Source organism: Homarus americanus, unplaced genomic scaffold, assembly GCF_018991925.1.
Source record: "Homarus americanus isolate GMGI-L3 unplaced genomic scaffold, GMGI_Hamer_2.0 scaffold42643, whole genome shotgun sequence".
NCBI classification, from domain to species: Eukaryota; Metazoa; Arthropoda; class Malacostraca; order Decapoda; family Nephropidae; genus Homarus; species Homarus americanus.
In genome coordinates, this window is record NW_024747582.1 from 2,010,828 (window position 1) to 2,027,284 (window position 16,457).

General features: G+C 40.7%; 1 protein-coding gene across 1 annotated transcript in view; it reads right to left on the reverse strand.

The window, feature by feature from the left end:
* Positions 1-16,457, reverse strand: part of LOC121879726 — a 90,373-nt gene that overhangs the window by 931 nt on the left and 72,985 nt on the right. The window contains exons 18-29 of the mRNA XM_042386491.1: positions 15,549-16,188; positions 15,149-15,294; positions 14,556-14,703; positions 13,372-14,255; positions 12,903-13,048; positions 10,800-10,971; positions 10,460-10,593; positions 10,042-10,184; positions 9,482-9,626; positions 6,170-6,290; positions 1,297-1,467; positions 1-275 (exon numbers count right to left, since the gene is read on the reverse strand). The exon at positions 1-275 is cut by the window's left edge and continues 931 nt beyond it. Coding sequence (XP_042242425.1) covers positions 1-275; positions 1,297-1,467; positions 6,170-6,290; positions 9,482-9,626; positions 10,042-10,184; positions 10,460-10,593; positions 10,800-10,971; positions 12,903-13,048; positions 13,372-14,255; positions 14,556-14,703; positions 15,149-15,294; positions 15,549-16,188 — 3,125 coding nt within the window. The remainder of the gene's footprint in view (positions 276-1,296; positions 1,468-6,169; positions 6,291-9,481; positions 9,627-10,041; positions 10,185-10,459; positions 10,594-10,799; positions 10,972-12,902; positions 13,049-13,371; positions 14,256-14,555; positions 14,704-15,148; positions 15,295-15,548; positions 16,189-16,457) is intronic.

Here is a 16,457-nt window from a genome sequence, read left to right on the forward strand (position 1 = left end):
ATTTCTGTCTGACAACTTGCAATGTCAGTAAAAGCATCCAGATTAAATGAAGTTTCCATTGGTGTATCAAAAATGGTCTCATACTGGTGTTTGTGACTGTCATTCCTTGCTTCCAGTGATGTAACTTGACTGGAAATTAATGTTTTACTACCGGCTTCTTTCATCGGGTCTTGTCCACAACTCTGCAATGGTTTCAGCATTGCTTCCAGTTCCATCTTGAAAGTAGAATTCGTAACCTCATCTTCCAACTGCCACGCTTCATTATCTGAAGAGTCCTGCAATATTACCAGAATCTTAATTATGGATGCAAAAAAAATTCATAGTTTAAGGAGAAATATAACACTATACCTGTACAATAATACTAAATAAAGATGTTCATTTGGAATCAACAGTTAGTCCCTGCTATCCAAACCATCAGATTGTCCTCCTCATGTGCTTTTCAATATGACTTTTAGTTTACTTTTATCCTCTTTGCCACTGATTGGCTTGTTAGCCACTTCAGCGGTTGGTCACGTCTCCATTACGCACTATTGGCAAGTACTATGCATACACTGGCTTCTGAATGTTTCTGAACCTGCTCCAGTGCTGGTCAAGTCTGACCTTGAAACAGCTTACACTCGGTGCCATGACAACACTCTCTGGCAGGTTGTTCCACGAGTTCACAACTCTCACTCGAAAAAAGTTTGCCCTCACAGTTTTATAGACCTGTGGCTTCTTCAACCTTGAGCTGTGACCCCTTGTGGGATGGGCATCAGCTTCAGAGTATAAAACATCTATACAGTACTCTAATGTTATTAAAGAAAGCAAGAAAATAATTCATGTAAAAACCAGTTGAACACCATGATAATATACTATGATATTTCAAGGACATACAAACAGGCCTTGAGAAATGCCCATGATAATAATTTTGGGTTGAATTAAAACACTACAGGTTTTCCCTCACTCTACAAAATAGAATTAATCCTTAAGTTGTAAATGCATCTCAAAATTACTTACTGTATAATAAACCTACACTCAAAATATATTAAACATTCCCATCAAGTATTGTTCAATGTTTTAAATCAATGCGTATGTACAGGAGCAAAAAGGCTGTCTGTCATCCCTCATCTTTACGATTCTATGTTAGACAGTATGACAAAACAGATGAAGCATTTTGACAACCCTACCGAGAAAACAGGAGTTAGTGTTTGTTTTGAAATTCGTCTGACCCCTCCGTATGTGGATGGATGGTCAGACAAACAAATATACTCCAATACTGTACTTAAAAATGAAGGCATAACAACAAAAATATTTCACCTTGGTCATTTTAAGTACCTCGACGCCATCACACGTCCTCAATACAGCTAACTGGTCCTCTTCAATGAGGTCGTCTACACGGTCAATTACCAGACCCAGTGTTTCAGCCATGGTGTCCAGTCTAGTCATCACTTGAGTTATCTGAAGGTCCAACTCTGTCATGTAAAAATCCTGTAAAACAAACAAAAGGAAGAATAAATAAATAGGGAACAAGTTAATATATGGTGTTCCCTCGATGCCACCATACTACTATGTACTAATAATACTGTACTAATAACAAGAAAAAATTAATAATGCAGCAATAACATTAATCATAATACAGTAATGATAATAATAATAATACGCTCTTTTAAAAACCCCTTTTATCCTTGTGGTACCTGAGCAAAATTCTGATTGATAACCTGGGAAAAAGTATGAATGAATACTGTGTGTAAAAGTATCTATAAACCTAACCAACCTTCAAAATTTCATCAAATGCAAAATATTTTAATCTATTTTGATGTTAAAATAAAAAATGTTACACAGCATTATACAGGTACAGTAAAACTAGAGATATATCAAGATTTGGTATCTATATATACCTGTACTTTAGTTTATTACAAATCTGGCAAAAAATATCCCACCTTGTTGACACCCACACCACAGAGGTAGATGGGGATGTCTACCCTTTTAATTCACTGTTAATCAAATTGCAAACTTCGGTCTACAAATGCTTAAGTCCGCCACTACATATATGGACAGATATTTGCAGAATAATGTTTGTATTGGTGGTGAGTTGTTCAAAGTCACTCACAATAATAAAAAAAAATAGTAGTAATACTGTAATAATAACAATACCACACACACAACAATCGACACTTGTCAACGGTCGGTGAGACAAGATGTGCCCTGAAGGTGCTCCCCCTCCCCTCCCCGCTATATCCCAACGCCCTACCAGCCTTACTACACTGGGATTTATTCAGCAAAACATTCAAGTGATCAGTGCAATAAGTGATTACCATACAGTGTTCTGATAGTGCATCCCAAGGAAAAGCCAAACAGTGGGTACTTTGTCGGTCACCTTCAAAGTGCCAGTGACAAGGACCCGCGGTCACTCTGTACCATCTAAAGCGTGGGAACGGTTATCCTGATGGCAGTGTTATCGCGCGACTCAAGTCACTGAACATATTCCACGTGCGCAGCTGTAGACAAGGCCGTCATACACATAAGCCCATTAGGACCGTAAACTCCACTAGGAAACCAGAGAAGCCCACCCCTGACAGACCGTACCATTACACTAAGTTCCAAGGATATGGTATGATCTCCCGTCTTTACTGCTCTCCAACGTCACTTACCTAGCTAACAAGTTTGACGAGCTGGCAACCACAAAGAGGTCAGCCGCAGATAGCATCATTGCTATACGTGAGGCTTGGCAAATTGTGCCTGAAACGTGTCATACTGAGGGATATCAACTCTTTCATCACCTTCGTTCACATAGACTCGGAGGGGGCGTTTCCTTCTTCTGTCAAGATGACCTACGCCCGTCACACCTGGATGTTCAAGTCCCAGCAGAAATGGAAGCATTATGGATACGTGTTGTGCCACGGGCCCACCCGCGCCACACTGCTTCTATCATAATCTGTGTCATACCATCCGCCTCGCTCACCCACCAGACACACTCTTATCAATCATCTCATTACCACCTCAGAGCTAAGTACCCATGTGCCAAGTTAGTATTATGCAGGGATTATAATGAAATTGACCCCAGTGATATCCAGGACCAGCTCTCACTATCACAAGCTGTGAACTTCCCCACACACGGTCAAAATACCCTTGACCTTATCTTAACCGACTTAGCGGACCAGTACCAACCACCTCAACCAATGCCTCCTATTGGGTGTAGCACACGCCTATCAGTGCTCTGGTCCCCTGCTGCCACTCCCACTCAAGTACAGAGACCCTACATCAAGACCTACAGGCCGATTACTGACTCTGCAGTGTGTCTCTTCAGGCAGTGGATAGTTCACCATCCCTGGACTGAAGTACTTAGCGTGGATGACGTGGAAACCAAATGGATAAATTATACCAACACCATCACGGAAGCTCACCACCACTTCTTCCCCGAGAAGTCCGTCAGATCTCACCCAGCTGATTTGCCATGGATTACACTTCGGATCAAAAGACTTATGCAACAGAGAGATAGAGCCTTTCATCTCAATGACCACATCCGCTACAGGTCCCTTCGCAACCGAGTCATCCGCTAAATACGCACAGCAAAGAAGTCTCACTACCCAACCAAATTACAACACCTGAAGCAGACCAACATCAGTCAATGGTATGGTAAGCTTAAAGAACTCTGTGGACTAAACAATAAGACACACCCCCTCCCCTTCCTTAGCCATCTCACTATTGTTGACACAGCGGAGCAATCAAATAACCATTTCTCTACTATATGCCAGATGCTCCCCCAGCTTGACACAACCAATCTCCCTGCTTACCTACCAGCCCCCTTTCCCACTGACTTAGTAGAAGAATTTGAAGTAGCAAAACGTCTGGACAAACTAAAGTTAAAACGCTCCACCACCCCTATTGACTTACCAATGAAACTCTTCAAGGAGTTCTCCCTGGAGCTTGCTAAACCCCTCTGCTCCATCATCAATGCTTCTCTTAGTCAAGCCAGATGCCCAGCTGACTGGAAGACTTTTTATGTATCACCAGTGCCCAAGTCAACCAGCCCACAATCCTTAAATCAGCTACGACCTATTGCAATCACCCCAAAACCCAGCCTAATCTGTGAAAGTTTTGTGTTCGACTGGGCTTATGCTGATATTGCAGGAGTCGTAGACCCTCAGCAATTTGGTAATATGAAACTTCCTCCACCACTCACTGTCTTGTCAGCTTTCTCGACTACATATACCGCCATCTCGAGAAACGAAAAGTCTGTAGCTGTTGCCTTCATTGACTTCACTAATCCATTCGACCTAGTCGACCACAATTTAATGATCAACAAAGCTATTGACCTCGGGTTTCAAAGAAGTCTTATACCATGGCTTACAGACTTCCTCAGTGACCGACGCCAAGCTGTATGCTTACGAGGGGCTGTCTCCACCTTTCAGTCACTCACCTGTGGAGTCCCCCAAGGCACCAAGATGGGACCATCATGCTTCCTTATGCTTATCAATGATGCCCTAAGAGAAACCCCTGCTGGTTCCACCATTGGGATCAGCATCAACAATTCTGCTCCCGACTATACTGCCCTTCAGGATTTATTGAACAGTCTCCAAAACTGGGCCCCCAACAACCACGTCACCATCAACCATACCAAGACCATGGTTATGCACATCAACCTCTCCTCCGACGTTGTCGCACCCCCTTCCATTACTTTAGGTCCCAATACACTCTAGGTTGTAGATTCCACTAAGCTCCTCGGCGTCACCATAGACAACAAACTAAATTGGAAACCACACGTTAGTGAAGTTGTCAAATTCTCCAGTTTCCTCCTCCGCCGACTCAAGTCCCTCGGAGTTCCTGCACCTGAGCTCCTCAGTGTTTACTCAACATTCATACTTCCCAAGCTCAACTATGCCTCCCCTACCTGGTTTTCCTCCCTAAATGCCACACAAGATAAACACCTAGAAAAAGTGCAAAAGAGGGCATGCAAGATTATTTTCTCCCCCTTCCTACTCCACATCTCAAGAAGCGCTCAACACACTGACCCTCTCGGCTCTCACTGACCATTACCACGACCTCATCTACAAATTTGGTGAGAAGCTTCTGCACCATCCTCGACACCAGCTCCTACTACCACCCGAGAATTGCTGATTGACACCACAACCGCATCCAGCCCATACGAGCACGAACTGATCGCTATAAGAACAGCCCAGTCCCAACCATTGTACAAATTATCAATAACTTGTAATCAACCAGTGTATTCACTCCCAGTAAATCCTACCTTTTGCACTGTCACTATGTTGAAATGCCCTGTAGTTTGACCTTCTCCCCACCTAGTTATTATATCTCTTATTTGTATCACTTATGTTACTTGTATATTATTTGTAAATCAAGAGACTCATTCCCCAATTATGTAACTGTATATTTTCAGCCTTCACTGCTATGCTCTTTCAATAAACCGTTAATTATTATTATTATAATAATGTTATGCCGAGGCATAATTTTGTATTATAATCTTTTTAAACTAGATGTTGTGATTGTTTTCTGTCCCAAGCAGCAGTTATTTGGGGTAAATTTAATTAAATTTTCCTGTATATATTGATGTATTAATTATGTAAGAATATTCCAGAATGTATTGTATCATTTTTGTTCTGATTTACCTCTTATTGTAAGCCCAAATCATTCTAGAATTCTCCAGGCAGGTCTCGAGCCGACCTCCCGCGTCTGGACATCGCTAGTTCTAGGCATCTGACGAACCGTATATTAAAAGCTGGTGAGGCCTGCCTAGGGGCAATTAGTCGCTCACCTCTATTCATAGTGTAAAGACTATACCTAGAAGAACAACTGAAGACAATTGTTGTGCAATTATTGTGAAACTTTTGTTATTAATATAAAGTGAGAAGACTAAGGGAATGTAAACTGGTAGTGTACTGACTCTATATTTGAAGTGTGGAGTTAAGCTGTGAAGACATTACCCTGTTAACAGTGTTGTGAAGAATTAGTGTTTATTATAGAAGACTACAGTGCACAAGTGTGTTTCTGTGACCAGGTGGAGATCTACCTGTCTGTTGTTTGTCTATACGCCGATACCGATCATTGGGAAATTACCGGAGACTGGCGGGACAGCCAGTGGTAATTCAACAAGTCTTGCGAGGTATCTACCGCTCTGTACGTACTACCCTAGCCGCTGGTGGAAGGAGTGGTAACAATCACTATAACTTACAGGAGGAGTATTGTCCTTGGGTTGATTCACCATTTCTTCCTTCTTCCTCCTGACTTTATGCACCAGTGAGCGACATCTTCCCCTTATATATGAAGTTATGTCCTTCCATTTGACTTCTAACCTGAAACAAAAACAAAGATGGTTAATAAATACTGTGTTGATATTTCTCTGTCATTAGTACAAAGGTAGATGGTAAGTAATGGATTTGGTTGTTTTTAACATTAAGAAACAAAGATGATTGAGTGTACTGCATTGCTTCTCTCTCTCTCTCTCACACATGCATGACCAGCCTACACAAACACATCCAGCCCACACACATGTACAAACTCCACCCACAAACACACACTCAACCAGTGGCGGCTCGTGACTAATTCGTGGGGGTGCTGCTTCAAAAAATTTTTAAGAATTGTTTTAATATTGTGTAAGACACAAACACACACAGAAATACAGTAGGTATATATATATATAATGATAAAAATAATAAAATACTAAAAGTATTGTAAAAGTACAAAAAAAAACATTTAACACTTACAGATAAAATTCTCCAGTCTAGCTTGATCCAAATTTATTTAAAAATAAAATCCATTCTTCTTGTTTTCTTTTGAGCGAAAAGGTCAACAACTTTCTCATTGATGTTTGGATGACTGTTAAAGAAAATTTTCTCCTTTGAAATCATTGCAAGTGCATTTAGCCTTTCCTAATTCATAGTGCTCCTCAGAAAAGTTTTTACTGTATTCTTTTTAATGTTGAAAAGCAGCGTTCAGGCTCTGATGTAGTCATAGGAATTGTCAAGAGGATTTTTATCAGTTTTGTAATCTCACTAAGAACATCATCTAAATTATTTTCCAAGATAAATTTCAGCAGGTTAATTAACCTGCAATATTCATGCATATCGGACCTACTGTAGAATACTCTTAAGTTCAGTTTCAAATTTTTCTTTGTCACTCATGAGATATACTTCAGTGGTCAATCCTATCTCTTCTGTAGGCAGTTTATTCTTAAAACTAGTGAAGCTTTTCTTGTTGAATAATTTAGCAACTAATAATTGTTTAGTGAAAGAATATCTCTCCACTATATCAACATATATACAGTCACATACTTCCTTTGCTTCAGCCATGAGCGTCTTTGAAGGATTCTCACAGTACTTCGAGTTTCTTATTTCTAAAATAGCAGCTTTGAAATTTGTTATACATCCATGTACTTTAAACACATCAATTTCTCAAGACTGCATTTGGTTGTAAATTACTTCAACATGAGGCATGATCTGATGAAAAAGCTCCGACCAGAACATGAATTTTTCATTATTCAGGTAGTGCAAAATTCCTGTTGCTTCTGAAATGGTTCGATCTGCATTTACCGTCGACTGGATTTCAGCAAGGCAGCTTTTTAAAGGTTGCAAATTTTCATGAACTTTTTGTTCACGGTCCGTATGTTAAAGTTCCACCTTGTAGAGAATGGGCGCGGAATGCTGACGTTCATGTGCTTATTGAGAATGGATACACGTTGTGGTGATCTTGAGAAAAATGTTGGTATAGCCAAAACGTTAGAGAAAAATATTCTTGAGTCCCGCATAATACTTGCTGCATTTCTCATAATCAGATTCAGTTGGTGCGCATAACAGTGAATGAAATGTGCATTATTATAAACTGCTTTTATTTTTGCCTGAACACCCCCTTTTTTGCCTTTCATGACATTTGCGCCATCAAATGTCTGAGCTATCAGTTTTTGTCTATTTCCTTGAAGGATTATATCTAACTGCTCTAGAATACATTTTGATATGCCATCTGCAGTTTGATTTTCTGGAATAAAGAATCCCTAAAAACGATCAAATATTTCTTCCTTCAGCACGTACCGTAGAACAAATACCATTTGAGTGTGTTCTGAAACATCTGCTGTGTCATCAGCCATGACAGCTACAAATGAAGCTTCTTTAATCTCTTTCTTTATCTCATCATGGTATACCTGCAGCAGGCAGTCAAGTATCTCATTCTGAATAGTCTTAGAAACACCTGTGAAGACTGTACTTGTTTCTAAATGGTTCTTTAAATCTGGGTCTAATTTAGATGCAAAATTTATTAATACCCTAAATACACCTGGATTTACTGAATCATCTTTTTCATCATGTCCACGTAAAGGAATTTCTAAGTTTCCACAAAATGTAATGCAGTCTATTATCTTGGATAAAATTTCACGGTTCTTGGTAACCTTCCTGTTATGCTCATTGATGATAAGTCTATAGGCTTCACTAAGTTTTTCTTTAAGTATTTACTCTTCCTAAAGTGATAGTGAAACCACTCTTTCAATATGCTTCTTTGACTTTTCATGTTTTTCAGTTTTTTCTTTCATTTTGTTTATATTTCTAAAGCCGTCTTTTGTCCAAGTTAAATCACTTCCAATTCCAAACAACAAACACGAAAAACAAAATAGTGTATTTTTTACTTCACAACCACAGAGCCAATTTCTCCTTTGGTACCATTCTGAATGTAAGCTACGAATATACCTCTTACTGTTGCTTATTCCTGGTCGAGATATTTGAATATCAGGTGAGGGACGGCCTCTTGTCTTAATAGCAACCTTCTCATGAAGAGACAACTGTGAAAATTTAAGTTGTTGAAGTTCACTCACTGTCACGGAACTTGTTTCTTGGGAAAACAAGGAGGCCATGTTTAATTAACCGTCCCTACAGTTAACTTCCACTGATGATGGCCACCGTCCCTACAGTTAACTTCCACTGATGATGGCCACCGTCCCTACAGTTAACTTCCACTGATGATGGCCACCGTCCTGGTCCACTGATATGGCCACTTCCACTGATGATGATGGCCACCGTCCCTACAGCTAACTTCCGATGATGGCCACCGTCCTACCCGGCTGATGATACCGCTAACTTCCACTGATGATGGCCTACTAACTTCACTGATTCTTCCACTGATGATGGCCCCCTACAGCTAACACTTGATTACTGATCACTACAGTTAACTTCCACTGATGATGGCCACCGTCCCTACAGTTAACTTCCACTGATGATGGCCACCGTCCCTACAGTTAACTTCCACTGATGATGGCCACCGTCCCTACAGTTAACTTCCACTGATGATGGCCACCGTCCCTACAGTTAACTTCCACTGATGATGGCCACCGTCCCTACAGTTAACTTCCACTGATGATGGCCACCGTCCCTACAGTTAACTTCCACTATCAAACTTAACATTAAAGTTACTTATACATTTTCAAGCTTTTCAATCAGTTTAAAACTACAATACTAAAAAAAATCTAAAAAATAAATAAAAAAGACTCCTGTACTGTACTTACCCCGGCTTATCGACATATTTCTTGCGAGCATACAGGAAGGCAGCAATGTAGAGCGCTCGAGCCACTTGGTACAGCAGAACATAGGCCACCAAGTAGTAAAGATACCCCAGAAAGGACACACAGCCCGACGACTCTCTCTCCACCTCTGTAACGACGTAAACACTAGTTGGTACAGCACAGACAATGGAAGAGTTGCAAGGATGGAAAAAATAGATGGTAAACTATCTCATTATTATATCAAACTAATTTATTTCTTAACTATATATGCGATACTTTTCTTATTTACATTATTAAAAAAATTATCCTATGTCAAGATAATTTACAAACGGGCATACAAAAAAATAATTAAAACAGGGAAAAGTATATATAAAAGAGGTAATTTAATTGCTCTATGATGAACAATAAACAAAATATTAAAATCCAACTAAAAGATTTGGTTGGAAGGGATGGAGGAGAGAAGATGGAGGAGGTGAAGAAGAAGAGATGGAGTAACAGGAGGAGAAGGATGAGAAAGAGAAAGATCATTTAGGTATGAAGATAAACTGTCTGACTCAACTCACTCGTTAAGAAAGGTAGATGCGCCCAGGTGATTCTGAAGAGTGTCAACAGCGTCTCGGCAAAAGAGTGACATTCCCACAGCACTTGATTGAACCACAGGTATCCAAGGCATATGCAACAAATCATCATAACTCCCAGAATAAAACTGTCAGAGAGAGAACGGGAAATATAACATGGCCGTATTCTAGCCTTTTTGTTATTGGGGACGACGCTTTTAATATCTTAACTAACACAGGATGTTTAATTCACTATTGAGGGCGTACAGAAGCGGTTAAAAGTTAAGTTATATTTACATTCTTCTATCAGTAAGTTGTCCTTATATATTAAAAAAAATATCTTCTTGTATCATTCACAGTATTTTTTCACCTAATACACAGCACATCTTTTAACAGCACTGGAGGGAATAGAACACATCCTTACCTTATACACAGCACATCTTTAGCAGCACTGGCCAGTATTAGCCCAAGGCGACGTAAACGAGGCAGATATCTCATCAGGCAGAGACAACGCAGCAGATGGACTGTTAACATGCCTCCAATCAGGGCTTCCAGGATCTGAACATAAAATAATGCAAGAATTTATAATCATGCTCTCGGGGCAAAATTTGGATAGTGTTCTCAAAATTATAGGAGTAAACTGTCTCCACATTTTAGTATCACAAGATTATAGTAAACTGTCTACACATATTAAGCAAGTAACCTATTCACATACAGTCTCAAGAACAATTATTACAATTACTATGGCTAAGAATATCACTTACATTATCCCAAGTCGCCAGACCCGTAAGGTTGACAAATTTCTTGAAGTAGGCGACTCTCAGCTGCCACATCGCATCTTCGGCTATCTGTACGCGCAGCATCAGGCACACCATGTAACTCCAGCTTAAAACGGTCATAAGTACATCCAGCAATCCCCAAAAACACTTCCAAATCCTGGAGGAGAGAATTTTCGATTAACACACAATTGGTTTTTAATCCCAAGTTTTCCTTCAATAATTAATACACAATGCCAGCCAAGAACATCGTGGTTGGTTCCAGTATTTATGAGTGGGGGAACAGACAGACAGACAGGCATACAAACTTCCTCAGTGACCGAAGCCAAGCTGTACGCTTCCGAGGGGCTGTCTCCACCTTTCAGTCACTCACCTGTGGCGTCCCCCAAGGCTTCCTTATGCTTATCAATGATGCCCTAAGAGAAACCCCTGCTTGCTGGAAATATGTCGACGACTCCACCATTGGGATCAGTGTCAACAACTCTGCTCCCGACTACATCGCCCTTCAGGATTTATTGAACAGTCTCCAAAACTGAGCCACCCACAACCACGTCACCATCAACCATACCAAATCCATGGTTATGCACATCAACCTCTCCTCCAACGATGTCCCACCCCCTTCCATTACCTTAGGTCACAACACACTCCATGTTGTAGATTCCACTAAGCTCCTCAGCGTCACCATAGACAACAAACTAAATTGGAAACTACACGTCAGTGAAGTTGTCAAATCCTCCAGTTTCCGTCTCCTCCTCCTCCGCCGACTCAAGTCCCTCGGAGTTCCTACACCTGAGCTCCTCAGTGTTTACTCAACATTCATACTTCCCAAGCTCAATTATGCCTCCCCTACCTGGTCTTCCTCCCTAAATGCCACACAAGATAAACACCTAGAAGAAGTGCAAAAGAGGGCATGCAAGATTATTCTCTCCCCTTCCTACTCCACATCTCAAGAAGCGCTCAACACACGGACCCTCTCGGCTCTCACTGACCATTACCACGACCTCATCTGCAAATTTGGTGAGAAGCTTCTGCACCATCCTCGACACCGGCTCCTACTACCACCTGAGATCCCTGGCCCGAGAATTGCTGTTCGACACCACAACCGCATCCAGCTCATACAAGTATGAACTGATCGCTATAAGAACAGCCCAGTCCCAACCATTGTAAAAATTATCAATAACTTGTAATAAACCAGTGTATTCACTCCCAGTAAATCCTACCTTTTGCACTGTCACTCTGTTGAAATGCCCTGTAGTTTGACCTTCTCCCCACCTAGTTATTATATCTCTTATTTGTATCACTTATGTTACTTGTATATTATTTGTAAATCAAGAGACCCATTCCCCAATTATGTAACTGTATATTTTCAGCCTTCACTGCTATGCTCTTTCAATAAACCGTTAATTGTTATTATTATTTAGACAAGACGCAGAAAAAAGGGCAAATCTAAAAGCTTTTCAAATAATGAAAAAATATTTATAAATAATAATACTGTACTCATAACACCAATAACAATAATAATTCTAAGAAAAAATCAACATCATTGTGGAAAGTTTCTACCCTTAGAATGTGTGTTTCAAACCTGCTCGGAGCTGTGTAAGCCTTGGTTGAGCTGGGGAGGGCCACAAGGGGGTAATTGACTTGTGATATTTATTACAGGATTTAAAAAAATTTAAACTATGGATAAATTACAAGAACGTATACTAATTCCATAAAAATATAAAACAACATGGAAATACCATATATTGTAGTGTACATTTGGGGAGGAAGGACGTCCCAGTTTTTTTATATAAACACGTGGGCTATTGGATAAGTCCAAATATCCAGACAACCAGGACGAGGATACTGCTTGGAAATTGGTCTTCCTTATGAACAATGCCTCAAGTCTCCTCCTGACAATGTGTTTTCAGCAAAGTGTAATTTCTTTCATACGTTAGTGATACCTTAGTGTGAGGGCGTTTGGGCTTGGGAGGAATGAGATAAGGTGAGGCTCGTAAATTCAATATTCATTAAAACACTAAGTAAAGAATAGTTTCCACAATCGTCAATAAATCTAAGAAAAAATCAACAACGAATGAGTAGGTTTCTTACTTGAAGCGACAGGTGTAGACATATATAGTGGTGTGGTACAGGTAGTACATAGCAATGGCCAGCAACACTATCTCAGCCACCATACACACAATCGACCAATCACTGCTGTACCTCTCAATATGGGACGACCACGCGCTTGTTTTGGTCTGTAACATACAAAAAAATACCGTACTGTACCTGAAACACTTTGAATGCATAATTGGGTCAGTCAGTCAGTAGGTCATATCAATGGGGTCAGTTGCTAACCACTATTATTGTATCTAGTTGGGCTAAGGCTGTTACTGAGATGGTTAAGGTTAGTTCATATGGTAATTCGTATTTGCTTAATTTATTTACAAAGCCATTTTAAACAACCTACACACTGAAGAGAGAGAAAAGAGAGGGGGAGGGGGAGAAGGGAGGGGGGAGAAGGGAGGGGGGAGAAGGGGGGGGGAGACGGGTATACTCTCACTGTGGTTAAACAACTCACCTTAGCTCCGGAAAGTGAGGGAAATTCCGCCAACAACATAACGGTGGTGTACAATTTCGTCTGAGGATGGTAGAGGGTGAAGTCCGTGACCACCGCCCGCGTCATGTTTTCATTGAGCCAGTCGCTCCCTTGCAGAATCATCAACCACAAGATGGTGATGAACCGCGAACCGCTCAGCGACTGTTTGTGTGGGGTATAGCTGTATTGGCCAAATAATCCATAGGTGACTGCTAGGAAGTGTGCGTCCCATTCATATTCCTTATCCATGTCCAATCTGAAGCTGAAGAGGTGAGGCACTTCGTCTATGTAGTCCGGAAAACACGTTTTCACCTTCAAGAGATCCGCAAAGGACATGTTGCCGATTTTCACTTTGCTAGCTTCGCATTCCTGGGAGTAGATGTCATATTTCCGAATCCTGGGCATCCCGATCACGATGCTGTTGGTGTCACAGAATATACAATCCGTGCTGTACGTTTTGTCCGTGTTATAGGTGAGGGCCAGAAGTTCGGTGTATGCCCACTTCCACCAATCTTCCTTAGTATGGATATGTTTGAACTTCATGTAATTCTTGTTTTCGACGGTGTTACAGGAATCTCCGTTTGAACCGATGCTTGTGCATGCGTCTTCATAACGAGCAGAGTCCAAGCACGTCCCATTCTCTAAAGCGGAGTATACGGCCCTGTTCAATTTGTAACTCTCCTCGATGTTAGAATTACTTGCTATTATTATCAGCAGGGCCAGGAACAGCAGGTGGCCCACAGTGCTACACAAGAGGCTGGACACGTGCTCTCGCCGTAGTTCTTTCTCCCGGCACTTCAGCAGATACTGTTCACTGGGCGGGTGGGCAAATCTGAGATCCCGTGTCCTCTGTCGTTCCTCCAGCACTGAGAAGAGAGAAAATCCGTACGAGTCATTAAACAGAACTAATTTTCTTTAAGCCACACCCTCCCCCCCCCTTCAACTCTCACAATGAAAAACCATGAATGTATAAGTTATGGTGAACAACATTAAAAAAGACCTGTAAGTATGGTAAATAATGCTTCATGTTTGTGTGCTGGACTGATATCTCACCCACAACTAATTAAACCAATCCATACAAGTACAAGACTGTGTGTGTGTGTGTAATAATACCACACCGCATACAGACAAACTTTTCAGCCCACCAGTTGTACAGCTCTACTCACATTTCTCACTGTTGGTATTTTTCCCAGAATAATTTTGCCTCAGCAGCACAGTCTGATAGCGGTTCCAAATAGCCACCACTTGATCCAAAGGGACGGTCACACAGGAACTGATGCAGCCTCGACTCCCGAACCATCGATACATACACACCTACAAGATTAATAACATTTTAAAAGTGTTCTGCCAATCACATTACTGTTTATCCTTCCTGTTATGAAATACAGATGGCAGATTTCACATATACATGTTAATCTTTGTAATATCTTAATTTTACATAAGAGGATCACAATTTTAAGTCAAATTAACATCTGAAACATTGTAAAACAAAAAAAAATCCACCCATTCTGAATTGTGGCATCTTTGATTTTCTTTCTTCTATTAATATACAGTACCTTAAAAACATTATACAGTACTAATTAATGATTCGGAAGAACGTAATTTGTCGTCGTGAATAAGAGACTTTTCTTTATAAATAACAGTGTCAATATTTCACAAAGGTAGATGTTTGGGCCATGGATATTTAGTTTGAGCCAGGATAATCTAACCAAACCTAACCATGGCCCAAACATCCACCCACAATATTTCCCACAATCACCTTATATAATGTGTAGATCACTATAACGAGAGGCTGCATAACAAACATGGAACAGCACAGTGTTATGTAGATGATGTGCGCCCAGAGGGAGCCGTAGTCCACAGACATTCCTGAACCTTGCACGAACAGCGTCATACAACACATAGCTGCAGGAATAAAATATACACAATGAGTAACAATATGTCCCCATGTGTTTTTAAGTCGAGTTGCAACATCATACTGCATAGGTGACCTTAGACTCCTCAGTATTGACCCCATCTTCAAAAATCATACACCACATGACCTTTGACCCTTCATGATTGACCCCATCTTCAAAAATCAAACACCACATGATCTTTGCCTTTTGACCCCTCATACACCACGAAGATAAAATAATACCAGTCAGCCATACTATACTAACCCGCAAAGAAACAGCACACGATCCATCCAACGCACTGAGAGAAGATGAACGTCATACTGGACGACATTCTCAGTTCATCATTCTCGTCATCATCATCGTCATCATCACCATCATCACCATCCCAACCGTCCTCCTCTTCTATGGTGTTTCTTCTCTTGCCTTTTCCTTTCTTATTCTTAGCCAGGAAGTGAAGGATGTAACTGAAGGACCTACGCAGCTCGGAGAGGAAATGAAAGATCGTCAGGGAGCATTTCTTGGTACTAGCTGCTTCGCGGTTGTCGTTCATAATGTTTGGCACGGTCGTTAGTTGTGCCGTGGTGGCAAGTGGGTCGACCGAGTTCCTCCTAAATTCACTCTCAACAGGTGGAGCTCTGGGGTCATTATCGGCATTACTTCGAGATCGCTGAGTGACTTGCATGCCTTCCTGGTTTTGCAACAACACCGGATGAATTGCGTCCGTGTTTGTAATCTCCACAGACTGGGCCCAGCTGGCTAGATTCCTCCACACTTGAGACTGGGGGTTATACACCTCCTCCTCAAAGCTGTCCTCCTGGTCGCTCATAGTTTGTGGGAATGTTATTATTTCTCTAGTGGCCCTTAAGGTGTCTAATACACTTTTGGAGTTGTATTCTTTTTCTTCCTGTAAAAAAAATAAAAATAAAATAAAACAAATATAAAACCAACATTCAATTATCGGCCATTAAAAAAGTTTCTATCTACCGGTCATATTATCATTATTTTTTTATATATTTAAGTAGTATATGTTAGATTACACACACACACAGAAGCAAAGTTTATATAATAGTGTGAAATTCATTTAAGGAAAACTATTCTCAAATAAATTCAGTGTCATTCATTCATTATTTCAATGTTATTCATTCACTCACTCATTCACTGCCAATCATTCAT